We start from the raw sequence: 20239 nt of genomic DNA, 5'->3' as shown, positions 1-20239 counted from the left end.
AGGAGAAGGGGACAACAGAGTGTGAGATGGCTGGATGGCATCACCCACTCGATGGACATGAGTGTGAGCAAACTTCAGGAGATGGCAAAGGACAGGGAAGACTGGAGTGGCTTCAGTCCATGGGGTCTCAAAGAGTCGGACATGAGCAACAACAAAGCAGAATCACAGGAGATGGTTCTTGGACATGAGTCCGTCTTCTCCCCAGTTGCTAGTCCCCTTATTAAAGCAATCTTTCCTCTCCCAACAATGAGTATTGGCTATTGAGAGGCAAGCAGCTAAACATGAGTTCAGTAACAAACATAAGGATTACTACTTTGAGCTAAGGGCAAACAAAACTCAGCAGATTCTTGAAAGCTCTTCTATTTCTCCCTCAATTGCCTAAATTTACATAAGAAAGGGAGAAAGCTACTAAGAGAGATATCCTTTTACCTAAGAAACTTATCTGCATAACAGGACTACCTGTTATTTTTTTTTAATTCCCCAAATATCTCCTCCCAGTTCCTGTGAATGACCTTCCTCCTTTTTGCATTCCCAGATCCCTCCCCTTTCCCTGGCTCAGGATTGAATATAAGCTTCAATTACCAGCTGCCTTTTGAGTCTTCATATCTTTCTGGGGCTCCCACAAGCACATAGTTAAATTTTCCTCCTATTAATCTGTCTTATATTTATTTACGCATTAGGCCAGCCAAAGAATGTAAAAGGGAAGAAGGGAAATTTTGTCCACCGTTAAAATATTCCTTCTCTGCTGTGATCACAGAACGTGACTCACATAGATACTCAAAGGGGCTTCTTTTAACCACCACTTTCATTCTACTGCTATGGTCCCTCCCTTTTCTAAACCCCACAGAATTCTGTACATTGTTTTTATCTAGTTTTTATCACAACCCTCCAAGTAAAATGGTAATTTTTATATATTTCCTTATTAATAGAAGGTGACACAAAGTTCCTTTGGGGATAAGGTTGTTATTTGAAATATCTTATTCTCACTGTGCCACTAGAATAGATATTATAAATTAACTTTGAATTAACTTGACTACAACAGCCATGGAATTATTTGTACTAAAAACTGTTTATATTCACTAATCCAAATGTCACAGAATTTTAGAAAAAAAATTCACTAATACTACTAACCCACATTATTAGTTTATAATAAGAAAGCCAAGGCTTCCAGACATAAAGGGACTCCCAATAGGTTTTGGGTTTGTTTTTTTTAACTATTTACTGAGGAAAAGGTTTATCTGTCACACTTATTTCATATAAAAATTCAAAACATTTCATGTACTAAATCCAAAATATATGATATACCTACATCTCTATACCTGAATAAGTGACCCCTTCTCAATCAAATGTAAATTTCACTATGTCATTTAAGGCCAGGTGCTCCAAAAACTAAACATAACTTAATGTGTTATTATTAGAGTTTAAAAATCTCCATAATAATCAGCAACCCATTTTTTTCCAGAAAATTTGTTCTTCATAATAAACAGATGTGCTTACAGAAATCTCAGTTTAAATTATTTAAACCTGACTAATTCTACAACATATGTTTTGTATTTCAAGAAATGTCAAGCTCCATTAAAATATGTTGTACTGGCCTCAAAATGTTCTGCATTTCCTGAATCAACCTAATGTAAATAACATTTCTTAAGATTACCTTTAAAATGAATATAAATATTTCTTTCTTCATAACACTATTTTTTCTCTATAATTGCCTCCAATTGCTCTTTATAGTTTATCATAAATCTACAAATGAAGAAGGACTTAAGAACCATCCCCTACACATTTTCAGTGCTGCTGACTCAGCTGACCCCTTGAGAACTGAGGTCTATTTTACAATAATTTCACCTAATCAGCTATTTTTCTTGAAACTATTTATAAATATTCCTAACTTATGAAATAAAAGATTACTGAATTCGCTGAAGTGCTGCTTTTTCCAAGCTCCTATCTCCATATGCTTCCACACTTTTATCACTAATATAACTTTACTGTTATCAATTTTTACTAAGTTTTGATACCAGCGCAAAGTAGAAAATATTTTTATGAAGGACAACACAGCTAAGAATGTTGCACACCGTGACTGGCAACAAAATCAATTATCTCAGTCCACAGAAAATAATTTCATTTCAACATTTCAAACAACTATTATTTTAAGAGCAATGCCATAGTCTTAAGTGCAAGAATATTATCTATACCTTAAGAAAGAATATTTGACTATGAAATAAGCAAAATTTCCTTATTTAAATATCAATTAGGTTGCTAGTTCACCATCATACCCTTGTCACATTATTCTCAAGTGAGAAGCCTTTTGTTTTTATCTATTAAATTTTCAACACACTAAAAGAATTTAAATCTTTAGATAAGAGGATCACTTACTCCTCACTAACAGGCCACTTGGTAACATGGCCTTGGTAATGTGTGATTTCTTAAACTCCACACAGATGAAAGACAAGAGAGAGATGCTAGTACTTAATGAAAAGAACCCAAGTCACGGTGCTTACCACTTTGCTTTGCTTCACAACTGACTTATTACTTTTTAAATACATTGCAAAAGAGTACATATATAGTTAAGGAGTCTCTCCTCTCTGGCTTATAATATCAAAACTTAAAATACTAATTTTTCATACCTGAAAACACTAATTTTTCAGACCTTAAAAACACTAATTTTTAAGACCTTGATAATAGGAAAGATTGAAGGCAGGAGGAGAAGGAGACAAGAGGATGAGATGGTTGGATGGCATCACCAAATGAATGGACTGGAGTTTGAGCAAACCCCAGGAAATAGTGAAGGACAGGGAAATCTGATGTGCTGCAGTTCGTGGGGTCACAAAGAGTCAGACATAACTTAGTGACCGAGCAACAACAACAACAAATTTTCAGAATAAATTCTTTAAACTCAACTAATAATTCAAGTTTTCGATGAAGGCCTATAATAAACAATCTATTCTCATTTCAGTACCCAGAATGAAAACCTGCTTTATTCAATTGTACTTTCTTTGATGTAGTGTCATAGTAAGATACACTCTATAGCACAATGCAAACCAAACCTGAAAGCAAATGGTAACAGCTGAATGTCTTATAGTTCTTTAGGCAAAATAGGACCAGCAGAACATAAAATTATTCAATGATTTTAACAAGTATAAAACAAAACAAAAACAGTACTACAAAGGTTATATTCTGATAACCTTCTTATGAAAGAATCCTGCCAATAAACACTTTATGGATGATGGAATGCACAGCATTTATTTTTAGTAATAAGAAAAAAAGGAAAAATAATTCATCAAATTACTTCTTAAGCAATTTATTACTGTAGCAGTAGGAAACGCTGGACCGGAAGAAACACAAGCTGGAATCAAGATTGCCAGGAGAAATATCAATAACCTCAGATATGCAGATGACACCACCCATATGGCAGAAAGTGAAGAGGAACTAAAAAGCCTTGATGACAGTGAAAAAGGAGGGTGAGAAAGTTGGCTTAAAGATCAACATTCAGAAAACTAAGATCATGGCATCCAGTCCCATCACTTCATGGGAAATAGATGGGGAAACAGTGGAAACAGTGTCAGACTTTATTTTGGGGGGCTCCAAAATCACTGTAGATGGTGACTGCAGCCATGAAATTAAAAGACACTTACTCCTTGGAAGAAAGCATATTCAAAAGCAGAGACATTACTTTGCCAACAAAGGTCTGTCTAGTCAAGGCTATGGTTTTTCCAGTGGTGATGTATGGATGTGAGAGTTGGACTGTGAAGAAAGCTGAGTGCCGAAGAATTGGTGCTTTTGAACTGTGGTGTTGGAGAAGACTCTTGAGAGTCCCTTGGAGTGCAAGGAGATCCAACCAGTCCATTCTGAAGGAGATCAGCCCTGGGTGTTCTTTGGAAGGAATGATGCTAAAGCTGAAGCTCCAGTACTTTGGCCACCTCATGCGAAGAGTTGACTCATTGGAAAAGACTCTGATGCTGGGAGGGATTGGGGGCAGGAGGAGAAGGGGACGACCCAGGATGAGATGGCTGGATGGCATCACTGACTCAATGGACGTGAGTCTGGGTGAACTCCGGGAGTTGGTGATGGACCAGGAGGCCTGGCAAGCTGCGATTCATGGGGTCGCAAAGAGTCGGACACAACTGAGCTACTGAACTGAACTGAACTGAGGTGATGTCACCATAGTTTAAAGACATGAGTATCTTCAATTTATTATGAATTCTATTTGGGAGTATTTCAAAACTGCATTTTAGGGAATTCCCTGGCAGCCCAGTGGTTGGGACCCCCCAACATCTCACTATTGAGGGCCCGGGTTCAATCCCTGGTTGGGGAACTAAATCCCACAGACTGCGTGGTGCAGCAAAAAAAAAACACAAAAACAAAAGCAAACCAAAAGAAAAAAAAAACTATCATTAAAAAGTCATTCTGAAATGACACAGTAATAAGCAGATAATATTTTAAGCATCAGAACCTTCCAAAATTCTCACTTTGCTTCCAGCTGTTTTGGAAGTCCTCCCATAAATTAATAATTATTTTTTTAAAAAAAGAAAATACCAAGTGATGAATAATTTCTATTTTAATGAGATATAATTGATATATAACATTGTGTAATCTGTATAATGTCTTGACTTGATATATTTATATACTGCAATATGATTACTACTACAGCATTAGCCAACACCTCACATCGGTATCATTTCTTTCCTGTGGTGAGAATAATAATGATCTAATCCCTTAACAGTTTTAAAATTTATATTACAGTACAGCCAACCCTTAGTATCTATGTAAAGACTGGATTCAGGACCTCACTGTGGACACTGAAATCTACAGATGCTCACGTACCTCAAATAAAATGATATAGTACAGTTGGCCCTGCGTACCTGCAAGTTCTGCATCCACAGATTCAACCAATCAGGAACTGAACCATAGACTAATCCAAACACCAGCTAAACACTGGTTGAATCCACCCTTGAGGAACCCATGGAAAAAGGGCCCACTAGATTGTTGACTACAATCACTAAGTTTTGTATTAGACCTCCAGAATGTTTTTTTATCTACTAACTTACAGTTTCTACATAATTTCTTAACTATAGCATTTCAGCAGAAAGAAATGAGTTCACTTTTACAGTATCTGCTATGTCATTCCTCTAAATGTTGGCAACAAAAGGTTTTTGGAACTAGCATCCATATTTTAATGAGATATTCACTCAGCAAAATCACTAGCAAAGGGATAGACTTCCAAATCTGGAAAAAACAGAAAAAAGACTGAATTTTCCAAAAAAAAAAAAAAAATTTAGATCAAATTGCCAACATCCACTGGATCATCGAAAAAGCAAGAAAGTTTCAGAAAAACATCTATTTCTGCTTTATTGACTATGCCAAAGCTTTTGACTGTGTGGATCACAATAAACTATGGAAAATTCTTCAAGAGATGGGAATACCAGACCACCTGACCTGCCTCTTGAGAAACCTATATGCAGGTCAGGAAGCAACAGTTAGAACTGGACATGGAACAACAGACTGGTTCCAAATAGGAAAAGGAGTACATCAAGGCTGTATATGGTCACCCTGCTTATTTAACTTATATGCAGAGTACATCATGAGAAAGACTGGGCTGGAGGAAGCACAAGCTGGAATCAAGATTGCTGGGAGAAATATCAAGAACCTCAGATATGCAGATGACACCACCCTTATGGCAGAAAGTGAAGAAGAACTAAATAGCCTCTTGATGAAAGTGAAAAAGGTGAGAAAGTTGGCTTAAAGCTCAACATTCAGAAAACTAAGATCACAGCATCCGATCCCATCACTTTATGGGAAATAGATGGGGAAACAGTGGAAACAGTGTCAGACTTTATTTTTCTGGGCTCCAAAAACACTGCAGATGGTGATTGCAGGCATGAAATGAAAAGACACTTGCTCCTTGGAAGGAAAGTTATGACCAACCTAGACAGCATATTCAAAAACAGAGACATTACTTTGCCAAAAAAGGTCTGTCTGGTGGCTCAGAGGTTAAAGCGTCTGCCTCCAATGCGGGAGACCCGGGTTCGATCCCTGGGTTGGGAAGATCTCCTGGAGAAAGAAATGGTAACCCACTCCAGTATTCTTGCCTGGAGAATCCCATGGACACAGGAGCCTGGCAGGCTACAGTCCATCGAGTTGCAAAGAGTCAGACACGACTGAGCGACTTCACTTCTTCACAGTCAAAGCTATGGTTTTTCCAGTAGTCATGTATGGATGTGAGAGTTGGACTATAAAGAAAGCTGAGCACCAAAGAATTGATGCTTTTGAACTGTGGTGTTGGAGAAGACTCTTGAGAGTCCCTTGAACTGCAAGGAGATCCAACCAGTTCATCCTAAAGATCAGTCCTAGGTGTTCACTGGAAGGACTGATGTTGAAGCTGAAATTCCAATACTTTGGCCACCTGATGCGAAGAGCTGACTCATTGGAAAAGACCCTGATGCTGGGAAAGATTGAGGGCAGAAGAAGGGGATGACAGAGGATGAGATGGTTGCATGGCATCACTGGGAGTTGGTGATAGACATGGAGGCCTGGCGTGCTGCGGTACATGGGGTCTCAAAGAGTCTGACTGGAGGACCAAACTGAACTGAATTTTCTAAAAATTTAAACTTTGTATTTAAAGTAAAGTAAAACGTATCATAATACTTTGGATTTGTACCCAGCCTCTCTCTGTCCCCAGTTAAGGGGGTGAATTATGAAAACATCTTGTCTCCCACTCACTCCTCAATCAACTGCAGTCTGACTTCTGCCCCAGTACTCCTCTCAAGTCTTTCAGGTTTTATAGTCTAAGATCTTTATCTCTTATCTACCAATCATATCCCAACCTGACCTCCCTGTAGTACCTAATGCTGCAGGCCTTCTCTCCTGCTGGAAACCATCTTCCCCCTTGCTTTTCCTGGCCTCACACTCTTGTGATTTTACCCCAAGATCTGTGCTTATCCTTCTACATTCACTTTGCTTAATCCTTTTCCTATACCAATCTTTTAAATGTCTCTTTTTTCAACACTTGGTCTTGGGGTAATGTCACCTACTCCTATTCACAAGTCTCAAGCATTAACCACTTTTAAAATGTTTATTTCCGAAGTGTAGGATACAAATATCTGACTGCTTACTAAACCTAAACGTCCCTTTGAAATGTGAAATTCAGCATGTCTAAACCTCCGCTAGCTTTCCTCATGAGCCTGGAAACACTTCTTGAAAGTCTATTTCAATCAAAACGATCAGCAACCACCCAGTCACACGTGGAAGTAATCCTATGTTTTGCTTTCCCTCAACCTCGCATCAAATCAAACACCAGATCTTGATTCTTACTTCCCTAAAGTTTCTCAAATTCATCTTTTCCACTACCCCACTGCAAAATACCAGGCCAGATGAATCACAAGCTGGAATCAAGATTGCCAGAAGAAATATCAACACCTCAAATATGCAGATGATACCACCTGAATGGCAGAAAGCAAAGAACTAAAGAGCCTCTTGATGAAGGTGAAAGACAAAAGTGAAAAGGCTGGCTTAAAACTCAACATTCAAAAAACTAAGATCGTGGCATCCAGTCCCATCATTTCATGGCAAAGAGATGGCGGGAAAATGGAAACAATGGCAGATTTTATCTTCCTAGGCTCCAAAATCACTGTGGACAGTGACTGCAGCCATGAAAAAGATGCTTGCTCCTTGGAAGAAAAGTGACAACAAACCTAGACAGTGTACTAAAAAACAGAGACATCACTTTGCTGACAAAGGTCTATATAGCCAAAGCTATGGTTTTTCCAGTAGTCATATATGGAGGTGAGAGATGGACCATAAAGAAGGTTGAGCACTGAAGAACTACTGTGGTGCTAGAGAAGACTCTTCAAGAGTCCTGTGGACAACAAGGAACTCAAACTAGTCAATCCTAAAGGAAATCAACCCTGAATATTCACTGGAAGGACTGATGCTAAAGCTGAAGCTCCAGTACTTTAGTCTCCTGACACAAAGAGCCAACTCACTGGAAAAGACCCTGATGCTGGCAAAGACTGAGGGCAGGAGGAGAAGGGGGCAACAGAGGATAGGCTGAATGGCATAACCAACTCAACAGACATGAACCTGGGCAAACTCCAGGAGATAGTGAGAGACAGGAAGGCCTGGTGTGCTGCAGTCCACAGGGTCACAAAAAGGCAGACATGTCTTAGTGACTGAACAACAATTATCCCCACTGCCATCGCCTTTCTTCAAGCACTCATCATTTCGTATCTTGGCCACAACAGCCTTCCTACCTCATATTCATTGCCTCCAGTGTCAATATCCTTTCCATTGCTGTCAGACTGAACTTGGCCAATTATAAACATATTGTCATTCAGAGCTTAAAATTCTCCCAACCTGAGGATAAAGTACTAAGCATAGCAATGACCTACCTATTCAGAATAATTACCCACCATGCCCACTGATGCTTCAGCAATATAGCAATATCCAATCTCCTAAAGATCTTCAACATATCATGTTGCATCAGAGCTGTATGAACTGACTCAACTATTGTCTCTGACTAAAATGCCTTTCTCTGTCTTACCACAATTCAAAATCCTGACCTTTCTACAAGAGTTATCCATTCATTGGTTAATTTATTCATTCATTTATTTTAGGCTTAAGATGCAAAAGAGTCTGTCCAAAGAGAATACAGACTAGATAAAAGACAAGAAGTATTAATTAATAAAAATAATAGCTAACACTTATTAAGCATGTAACAGGTGATAAGCACTGTCCTAATGGGCCTCACATGAATTCATATTTAATCACCATGAGAGTTTTATGATATTGTATATAATAAGAAATACATATTTTGGTCTTCACCCTGGCTCCTGAAACAGCACCATAGCAATAAAGATGAAAGAAACAACTTTTGCTACAATATTTGATTTTTTTCATTTTCTGAAATAGTTCCAAGGAATCCCCTGGTGGTCCAGTGGTTAAGACTCTATGCTTCCACTGCAGAGGGCGTGGGGTTGATCCCTGGTCAGAAAACTAAGATCCCACATGCTGCAAGGTGCCACCAAAAGAAAAAAAAAAAATCTTGAACCATGAAATAGTTCCAGGGCAATAAAGGTAAAATGAGCATTTTTTGTTATTTCTACTGAGCTTCTTTCAGCTACAGCTGAATTTATGTTTATGAGGTAACTTCTAGAAAGCCCCTAAGGACATGCAGGCTGGGAAGAGCACAGGTGGATGCCAGGGGAATCTATCACACTGATTTGAGGGTTGGAACTTTCAGCCCTGCTCCACCAGCCTGCATGGAGGGGAAACGGACTGGTGCCTGAGTTAATGGCTAACAGTCAATGATTTACTCAACTGTGCCTACAGAATGAAGCACCCAAAAAACCCCTAACTCAGCTGTTCAGAGAACTTCTGGGTTGGTAAACAAGTGGAGGTACTGAGAGGGTGGCAAGACTGTATATCCCTGATACCTTGCCCTATGCATCTCTGCTAGCTGGCTGTTCCAGAGTTGTATCCTTTTCTAATACCCTGGTAATCTATTAAGCAAACTGTTTTCCTGAGTTCTGTGAGTCATTCTAGCAAATCATCAAACCTGAGGGGGAGATTGTGGGAACCTCCAAATTATAGCTGGTGGTCAGAAACACAGGTGACAACCTGAATCTGCAGTTGGTATCTGAAGTAAGGAGGAGGGGAACAGTTTTGTGGGACTGAGCCCTTAAACTGTGAGGTCCATCCTAACTCCAGGTAGTGTCATCACTGAACTGAAGGCCATCCAATTGGGGCCAAGTTGGAGAATTAATTGGTATAGGAAAAACACCCACCCATCCAGTATCAGAAATGAAGTGGTGGGAACAGTAGTAAAGGAAACAGAGTTTTCTTTATACAAATCTGAGGTGGTATAATAAAAATCCCCACTTCGGAGATGAGGAGTATCTTGCCTAAGGCTAATATCTAGGAAATGGGGGGAAGCGGGGATTCAATCCTAGGAACCTGACTCCAATCCAAGTTGGCAAGTATGATTAGTGAGTGTCACTTCTGCACTGTGCATACACTTCTACTGTTACATGAGTCACCTAGTAGGATAATCTTTTCACCATTACATTCTTCACTCTTTAAAGACAAGAGAACATGCATTATTCATTCACATATCCCCAACACTATCATGCTAAAGGTACTCAATAAAAATTTAATAAACAAAGCACTGAAAATCATTTCTAAAATGAATCTCAGCAAACTAATTTTACTTATTATGAGACAGGCCTTTGACCCTCTTAGTTTAGTAACACTTCATATCAAGTATGAATGCCCTCTTGATTTCTGGATCTTGACCCCTACTACAACCTAGCTGAAGGAGAGCATCTTATTAAACTTATTAACAATGAGGTCAATAAGACTGGTAAAAGTTACTAAGGTCTGTTTCCTGGTAAAAGGCAGCAAAGCTTCAGGACAGTGGAATAAGCAATCCAACAGTAAAATATGGGATGTTCATTAGCAATAAAAAGGCTTTAAGAGCAAGAGATCTTTTTGGCAAACCATTTTCAAGTGACTCCATGCAAGCAGAGTGCTCTTCTCAGATCAGCATTATACAAAAAGATGTTTCAGCAGCTAAGAACCCGTTTTCTTAGAAAAGGAATCAGTCGCTGCACTTCAAGGTTTCCAATGTTACAAATCCTTACATTTTCTTATAACGTCTTCATATACTATATACCTAATCTAATCAGTGATGTCAACAAAGATGATACAAAGAAGGACAAGTGATGTGACAAAAATGATCAGTGCTCATACGGAAAATTTTTCAGGAAAAAAATACTAGTTTTAGTGTTACAGCTAGTATATTTTCCATTTCTCATAAACATTTCAGAAGGACAAGTTTTAGGGCAAACTGCTTAGGCTTAATTTCTGATCTGTCACCTAATAACAACCTTCCTGTGCCTAATAGTTTATCTAAAACATGGGGTTAATAAAGCTACTTACGACTCAACAGTGGTGGGCTACAGTCCATGGGGTCACAAAGAGTCAGACACAACTGAGCAACTAACACTACACTACATCTCAACAGAGTTGTACTGAGGAGGTACACCATGTAGGACACTTTCTTTAAATGATGGTTGCTATCATAACTATTGCTCATAGTAACAGTCGGGGAAGTTGCTATTGTTCTTTCCAACAAGAATGGAGAGATCTCCTTGAATATATAGAATACAGAGTAGAAAACACAGAAAAACCTCATCATAGAACTTAACACAGTTGACATTTATAGAATACTCCACCCAACAACTACAGAATACATGTTCCTTACAAGTACTCTTGGACCATTCACCAAAATAGGCCATGTCTTGGGTAAGTAAGTCTCAACAACTTAAAAAGATTCAAATCTCAGAGTATGTTCTCTGCTCAAAATGAAATTAAAAATCAGATTCAGAAAGATATCTAAAAACTGTGCATGTATCTGGAAATTAAACAACGTATTTCTGAAGAACTCACGTGTCACAAAAGAAATAACATGGAAAATCAGAATACACATTTCAAATTTATGAGCGCACAAAAGATCAAGTTTTTATGGGTACAGCTAAAGCAGAAGTTAGAAGGAAATTATAATCATAAAAATTAAAAGATTTTAGGGAAAAAATATATTAGTAAAAAAATGTTTTTAAAAATCTTCACATGAAGAAACTAGACAAACAAGTTAAATCCGGAAATAAAAAAGAAAACAAAAGGAATCAACAGAAGAAAAAACAGAAAAACAATAGAGAAATGAGTGTGCCCCAAATTTGGTTCTATAGGGAAGAATGAAAATCAATAAAATAATATACTTCAAGCCAGGCTGATAAAAAAAACACAAGGGAGAATATATAAATTACCAGTATCAGAAATAAAAGCAAATCATAGAGATTCTAAAGACATTAAAAATAAACTGAAGATTCCTTGAAAGACAAAGATCACCAAAAAATGACTCAAGAGGAAATAAAAATAATAAACAGAGTAACATAGCATCTACTAAAGAAATTAAATTATATCACTGGTCAGAATCTGCCTGCAACTCAGGAGACCTGGGTTCAATACCTGGGTCAGGAAGATCCCCTGGAGAAGGGCATGGCAACTCACTCCAGTATTCTTGCCTGGAGAATTCCAGGGACAGAGGAGCCTGGTGGGCTACACTCCATGGAGTCGCAAAGAGTCATACAACGACTGAGCAACTAACGCTTTCACTTTCTCTTCAAAGTTAAAAGGGCTTCCCAAGTAGTGCAGTGGTAAAGAATCTGCCTCCCAATATAAGAGAAATGGATTCGATCCCTGGGTTGAGAAGATCGCCTGGAGTAGGAAATGGCAACACATGCCAGCATTTTTGTCTGTGAAATGCCACAGACAGAGAAGCCTGGCGGGCTACAGTCCATTTGGTCAAAAAAATAAGGCACAATTGAGCGACTGAGTACAAAGTTAGAAACCATCTTCTTATTTTACATTAATTTAAATCAGTTTCACATTTAATGGAGCTAAGTACTACAAGTGAGTCTAATTTAATCTTTTTAATTCATATGAAATGACGTTAAATAGTGTTTTTTTTTGCCTCAAATAGTATTTTTCTAATTACTAAGAAATCTTATGGTACTTATCACTCAGTCACTCAATATCATGAATTTTTAAAACTATAAAAATAACACTTAATAATAAAAATCTACTCATATATTCTTTACATTTATGTAAATATAAATTCTAGTACTTTTGCAAGATAAATAACAGTACTGGAATTTATATATTTACATAATTAGATGTATGTGTATAGCATATGAAGCCTAACTGAGCAATGATAAGTTTTTGTAATATGAAAATGGTTAAGTGGTTTCTGTATTTGTTCACTGCACTGATGCTTGCTTTTACTTTACTTTTTGCATATTATAGTACATGAAACAACAAGCATTATTGAATTTCAGAGAGAGGGAGCACTAAACAGGATATGAGAAATTCCTATTACTCAAACAGAACATTTCATTCTGATTTCATACAATTGATGCTGTTAGAATTCAAATTATTTTCCACAGTAACGTTCTTCCTTCATTTACAAAAAGGGTGTTTTACATACTAACACTGCTTAAGAACTTAAGAATTTCACAGAAACCCTAATTTTGTTCATCTAATATTAAAATAATTGTATGCTGCTGCTGCTGCTGCTGCTAAGTCGCTTCAGTCGTGTCCAACCCTGTGCAACCCCATAGACGGCCCACCAGGGTCCCCCGTCCCTGGGATTCTCCAGGCAAGAACACTGGAGTGGGTTGCCATTTCCTTCTCCGAAAATAATTGTGTAACCTTACTGATAAGTCAAACAACACAATCATATAATATTATATAGGTAAAAAGAACTATAACAATCAGTTATTACTTGGAAACTTTTTCACTATTATTTTCTAAAGATATATTTCTGTGCTCTTTCTTTTTGGTTTTATATCCCTTTGACTGTGTGGATCACAATAAACTGGAAAATTCTTCAAGAGATGGGAATACCAGACCACCTGACCTGCCTCTTAAGAAACCTGTATGCAGGTCAGGAAGCAACAGTTAGAACTGGACATGGAACAACAGACTGGTTCCAAATAGGAAAAGGAGCACATCAAGGCTGTATATGGTCACCCTGCTTATTTAACTTCTATGCAGAGTACATCATGAGAAACGCTGGACTGGAAGAAGCACAGGCTGGAATTAAGACTGCTAGAAGAAATATCTATAACTTCAGATATGTAGATGACACCACCCTTATGGCAGAAAGTGAAGAAGAACTAAAGAGCCTCTTGATGAAAATGAAAGAGGAGAGTGAAAAAGTTGGCTTAAAGCTCAACATTCAGAAAACTAACATCATGGCATCCAGTCCCATCACTTCATGGCAAATAGATGGGGAAACAGTGGAAACAGTGGCTGACTTTATTTTTCTGGGCTCCAAAAACACTGCAGATGGTGACTGCAGCCATGAAATGAAAAGATGGTTACTCCTTGGAAGGAAAGTTATGACCAACCTAGACAGCATATTAAAAAGCAGAGACATTACTTTGTCAACAAAGGTCCGTCTAGTCAAGGCTATGGTTTTTCCAGTGGTCATGTAGGGATGCGAGAGTTGGACTACAACAAAAGCTGAGCACCGAAGTATTGATGCTTTTGAACTGTGGTGTTGGAGAAGACTCCTGAGAGTCCCTTGGACTGCAAGGAGATCCAACCAATCCATCCTAAAGGAGATCAGTCCTGGGTGTTCATTGGAAGGACTGATGTTGAAGCTGAAACTCCAACACTTTGGCCACCTGATGCGAAGAGCTGACTCATTAGAAAAGACTCTGATGCTGGGAAAGATTGAGGGCAGGAGGAGAAGGGAACAACAGAGGATGAGATGGTTGCATGGCATCACCGACTCAATGGACATGGGTTGGGTGAACTCCAGAAGTTGGTGACAGACAAGGAGGCCTGGCATGCTGCGGTTCATGGGGTCACAAAGAGTTGGACATGACCGAGCGACTGAACTGAACTGAATCATACATATATAAAAGAAAAGTTTTTGATTTAGATTTAATATTTCTATTAAGTATGGGCTTCCCTGGTGGTTCAGAAGTTAAAGTGTCTGCCTGCAATGCAGGAGACCTAGGTTTGATTCCTGGGTTGGGAAGGTCCCCTGGAGAAGGAAATGGCAAGAGTTGGACACAATTGAGCGACTGAACTGAACTGAATCATACATATATAAAAGAAAAGTTTTTTATTTAGATTTAATATTTCTATTAAGTATGTTGATACTTTACAGGTACTATTACAGGTTTCTAAAATAAGTTTCTATATAATTTTACTAGCTGTTTTTTTCAACTGACTTTAATCTTACATATTCACTGGAAGGACTGATTTTGAAGCTGAAGCTCCAATACTTTGGCCACCTGATGCAAAGAACTGACTCACTGGAAAAGACCCTGATGCTAGGAAAGATTGAAGGCAGCAGGAGAAGGGGACAACAGAGTATGAGATGATTGGATGGCAGCACCGACTGGATGGACATGAATTTGAGAAAGCTCCAGGAGTTGGTGATGGACAGGAAGGCCTGGCGTACTGCAGTACACGGGGTCACAAAGAGTTGAACATGACAGAGCGACTAAACAGAATCTTACATATGCATTTTACAAATACTCTACTGTTAACTCTAAAGATCATTTGATTATCTGAAGAATTTTATTGCTTTTTATTGCTATTTAAGGAATTACACTGGCATTAAAGAAAAAATAGTAGAAAACAATATATGAAAAGAACAAAAAGATCCTACCTGTTTTAACCTCATGAAGAAAGTCTCCGTGAAAGTTTTTCTGCTGAAATACCAAAATCGTTCATTTGCAGGGTACACACGTACTACTGTCTCCAGGAGAAAGCGGACTGGCTCCACCACCTCTGTGACTACCATATCCACTGCCACGGTCATGTATACTCGTTTATCTGCAGTAGAAATGTTCTGTGTTTTATGCTAATTTTATTACTACTTGATTGAGAAAACAAAGTTAAAGAACTTAGGTTCTTTATACTCATGTTACCCTCTATGTTTAAGTGTTTTACTGACACACAGATTGACAAAGTAATCAAGTTTCCCAAGTACATTTCTCAATTCTCCTAATCCCATCTTAATGAAAAGACTAAATCTTCTCTGACAATTTTAATTTTTCCTTCCCAAAATCAGGCCCTTAATATAAAAAATAAAAATTTCGAATGTCCTTTACACTATCTATCAGGTTGCCCTCCCAAAACAAACAAACAAACAAAAAACACTAGAAATAGAAAATCACAAAATTTTTCCCTTTTATTCAATAAAAAAAAGATACTAGAAATTATTAGGTTTGTTTGATGAGTTGCATGGGAAGGAACGTCAAATCAGAAGAGACTCTCAACCTTCACTTCATTCAATTTGCTTGCAAAATTTTTATTAAAATGATTCTCTCAATGTTGTATGCTTTAAGGGAAGTCTCTGGGGATTTGTTAGTACCCACAATGTCCATAATATATATTAACCCTCAGGAAAATCACTGACCAAAGCTCTAATGAAATAGTTCTGTGTAATTTATATATATATATATATATATATATATACACTCTCTGCATACATAACGTATAAAATATTCTCTCTGTATATACTCCATGTATACACACAGTATATTTATACATACTATAAATATACTACAAATATATGTATACTATTTATAGTATATATATACTACAAATATATGTAATTTTCAAATATATACTCTATATATAGTGAAAGTCTCTCAGTTGTGTCTGACTCTTTGCAACCCCATGGACTATACAGTCCATGGAATTCTCCAGGCCAGAATACTGGAGTGGGTAGCCTTCCACTTCTCCAAGGGATCTTCCCAACACAGGGATCAAACCCAGGTCTCTGACATTGCAGGCTGATTCTTTACCAGCTGAGCCACAAGGAAAGCCTATACTCTATATATAGCATACAAAATACTCTATATATACTATATATATATATGTGTATATATATGATACAATATACTATATATATATATACTATACAATATACTATATATATATATTATAAATATACTCCAGCATTCTTGTCTGGGAAATCCCATGGACAGAGGAGCCTGGCAGGCTACAGTTCACAGGGTCACAAAGAGTTGGACACAACTTTGCGCCTAAGCAGGCACCCCACTCCAGTACTCTTGCCTGGAAAATCCCATAGATGGAGGAGCCTGATAGGCTGCAGTCCATGGGGTCGCGAAGAGGCGGGCACAACTGAGCAACTTCACTTTCGCTTCTCACTTTCATGCATTGGAGAAGGAAATGGCAACCCACTCCAATGTTCTTGCCTGGAGAATCCCAGGGACAGTGGGCTCCTGTCTATGGGGTCGCACAGAGTCGGACATGACTGAAGTGACTTAGCAGTAGCAGCACATACTATAAATATATATATATCAGAGCCTTGGCAAGTGCTTTTTTAGACAACAGTATACTATTGTAAGTAAACATTTCAGCTACCACTTAAAACGCTTACTTGCTATAGCCTCCTTTAAATTTTAATCTAGAATCTTCTAGGCCAGTGTCTATTGGTTTTCTTTAGTTTCACTATGATAGGTTGATGGACAACTGGGAGTTGGTGATAGACAAGGAAACCTGATGGGCTGCAGTCCATGGGTCGCAAAGAATTGGACACAACTGAGCGACTGAACTGAACTGATGATAGGCTGATATGGACTTAATTAACCCTTTTGAAATTCACTGGGCTTTCTGAACCTGTGGTTTCATTATTCCATATAACTGCATTGTTTATTTTTAAATTACTTTTAAAATTTAAAAATTTATTTCATCTGCAATTTTCAGTTCTCAGTTAAAAGGAAAGTTCAAATAATCAAGCCTACCATTAGAAGAAACCTTCAATAATTTCTTTTTAACCACTATACAACATTTAAAATCACCCACTATACTTCTATTAATATAATTAAACTCAACAAAAGATGTATTACATTTGCACTAAATGCAAGCATTCTATATGCCAAGTCAAGAGAAACTTGGATTCTCTCAACATTGTATCAGGATGTTATTTTGATATAGAATTATATAGTTTAACTGAATAAATGAATTTTTAAAGATATTATTTTTAATTGACAACCAAATAGGTGTTAAAATACAAAATGAACCTGAACTATGTTACATTAAAAACAGATAAAAACTGCTTTTATAAGTTATTGTCTGAAATTTCTGTATTTTATTCTTCAAAATTATCAGCTAGCTTATTTTTTCCATTTTCATGTTGATTTTCTGAATGATTAAAAGGAAGAAGTTTATAGACTGGTATTCACAAGTCTGTATCCAGAAATAACAAACTGTGGGTGTAAAGATTATTTATTCCTAATATATGAAAACCTAAACTTTACATAGTCATCATTATTTTTCTCTTTTTAGCCCTCATTTTGAAATAGCTTGATGTGTGATCAAATGCTTTATGGAGGTGGTAAATACTCCTGTTAAATTCAAGAATAATTATCATTTACTGTTCTTCATTAATATCTTTCCATATCCATATTCACTAATGCTCCTGTCTTTAACTAAAAGTCTATTGTGGATATAAAGTAAATAATATAAAACTAAAGATCAAGCAAACTGATCCATATTTTCTCAATATAAATTATTGTGTTGAATCACAGTAAAGCATTTAGTAGAAGATTATAACTCATGAAGGGCTTCCCTGGTAGCTCAGTTGGTAAAGAATCCACCTACAATGCAGGAGACCCTGGTTCGACTCCTGGATTGGGAAGATCCTCTGGAGAAAGATAAGCTACCCACTCTAGTATTCTTGGACTTCCCTGGTGGCTCAGCTGGTAAAGAATCTGCCTGCAATGCAGGAGACCTGGGTTCAATCCCTGGGCTGGGAAGATCCCCTGGAGAAGGGAATAGCTACCCACTCCAGTATTCTGGCCTGGAGAATTCCACGGACAGTATAGTCCATGGGGTCTCAAAGAGCCGGACACAGTTGAACAACTTTCACTATAACTCCATGAGAAGAAACTAAATTTTAGTTTAAAGGCAGACAGTAGAGAAGAAAACAACAAAAAACCACATGGGCAATGAACAGATATCTAGATAAAGTAGGAATAAAAATAAAAACAATGAGAAAAATGAAAAATGAGCCTATCTATCATGTATAAATTCTGTTTAACAGTAGACATATTAAACAAAATGAAAAAATAAAAAGCTTGAAAAAAAATATTTGCCACAAATGAAATCTTTTTTTTTTTACACAAATGAAATCTTAAATATAATTACTAAATTCCCAAAGGTCAAAAGACTGGAATAAACAATTAGTAAATTTAAAAAAATATATATATATATATAGACAAATATAAGTAATCTGCAATATAAAGAAAAAAAGTTAAAATAGATATCAAAGATATGCAAAAATTCTAGAATTTTCTTTCATCATTTCTTTCATATTCTGTCTTTTCCCCTACAAATAAAACAACCCTATTATGACACATGAAACACTAAGCCCAAATACTTTCCTAAATAATGTAATAAAATTAATCCACATATCCTTAGAGGGCTCTCTTCTGAATAGTGGAGATTATCCTCATTGATACATAAAGTATAAAAAGAAAAATAACTCCATTTAAAATAAGTACCAAAATATTTTTTAAACATGGCAAAACAATATTGTCCATAGTGCAAATTTTATAATAAATATTGAGTAATCTTTTAGGAAAAGTCACCTTTTGGGGTTTCTTCATTAAGTGCCAGAAATATTGGTGCATTGGGGTTCCACATGCCAGTGATAACATAAGCTCTCCCATCACAGCTCTTTCCCATGGATTCCTATGACATTTCAAACAGAAATCACTGAGAATATTTACACCCCAAAAATCATCATTTTAACTTATATCTTACTTAAAGCAATCCAATTAATTAAATTTGAATTTACACTCAGGGCATTTATTTTCTTGGTAAATTTTTTTCACTCTACAGAAGCATTTCTTTAAATATTAAATTCTCCTGCAGCTTCCTCCAGCATTTCTATTTAGAGACACATACTCTAGGATAAAAGGTATGCACTTAGATGCTGACTCACAAAAACATAGTATTGGTATGAAGTTATATTTAACTTTATCTTAGGCTGGTTGTCAAAATATCGCATACACAGACATACAAGGATATATGAAGTGAGAATTAAGCTAATCACAGGAAAATATTAAAATTTTTCTTCTAATGTTCTAATTTTTAATATATTCTTAAAATAACTAATTTCCTTTGTCACAATTAACACCTTTAAAGTTAATACTTTTCTATTGTCTATATGCCAGATATATGGACACTTTCTTACAATCATAAATCAATATTAGGAGACTAATACTGGTTTGTATCTATACCCAAGATTGTTAACTATCTTCCTCTACCCTTATATTTATTCTCCTTCTTCCATTCTCTCCTTCTCTTCTCTTCTTCCTCTTCACTTCCTCCACCCCTTAAGACTTTTACCAAGCCAGCTCTTGATTCTCATGAAAGCAGAAACTTCTATAGTGAAAGCAAGGCCACATTCAGTTGTGTATATGTATGTGTATGTGGTGTGGGGGAGCTCAGAGGTTGTCCATGGGAGAAAAGCACACAGTATACAAATATAAGCATTTGCAAAAGAATATTATTATCTACAATACTTTCAATTTTCTGTACCAATTTCCTCATACTATGAATGGAGAGAGCTAAAAGGTCAGGCTACAAGACAAAAAAGTTTTTTTCAGTATTTCCCACACATAGATGC

At 36.9% G+C, this 20239-nt stretch overlaps 1 protein-coding gene across 2 annotated transcripts in view; it reads right to left on the bottom strand.

The window, feature by feature from the left end:
- Window positions 1-20239, bottom strand: part of RABGAP1L (RAB GTPase activating protein 1 like) — a 721006-nt gene that overhangs the window by 559354 nt on the left and 141413 nt on the right. For both annotated transcript variants that reach the window (XM_068986467.1, XM_068986468.1), the window contains exons 9-10: window positions 19197-19299; window positions 15242-15408 (exon numbers count right to left, since the gene is read on the bottom strand). In XM_068986467.1, the coding sequence (XP_068842568.1) occupies window positions 15242-15408; window positions 19197-19299 (270 nt within the window). The remainder of the gene's footprint in view (window positions 1-15241; window positions 15409-19196; window positions 19300-20239) is intronic.

The sequence above is a fragment of the Capricornis sumatraensis genome, chromosome 14, assembly GCF_032405125.1.
Source record: "Capricornis sumatraensis isolate serow.1 chromosome 14, serow.2, whole genome shotgun sequence".
NCBI lineage: Eukaryota > Metazoa > Chordata > Mammalia > Artiodactyla > Bovidae > Capricornis > Capricornis sumatraensis.
Note: the sequence above shows the minus strand (reverse complement) of the source record. Positions and strands in the feature narration are given on the sequence as shown.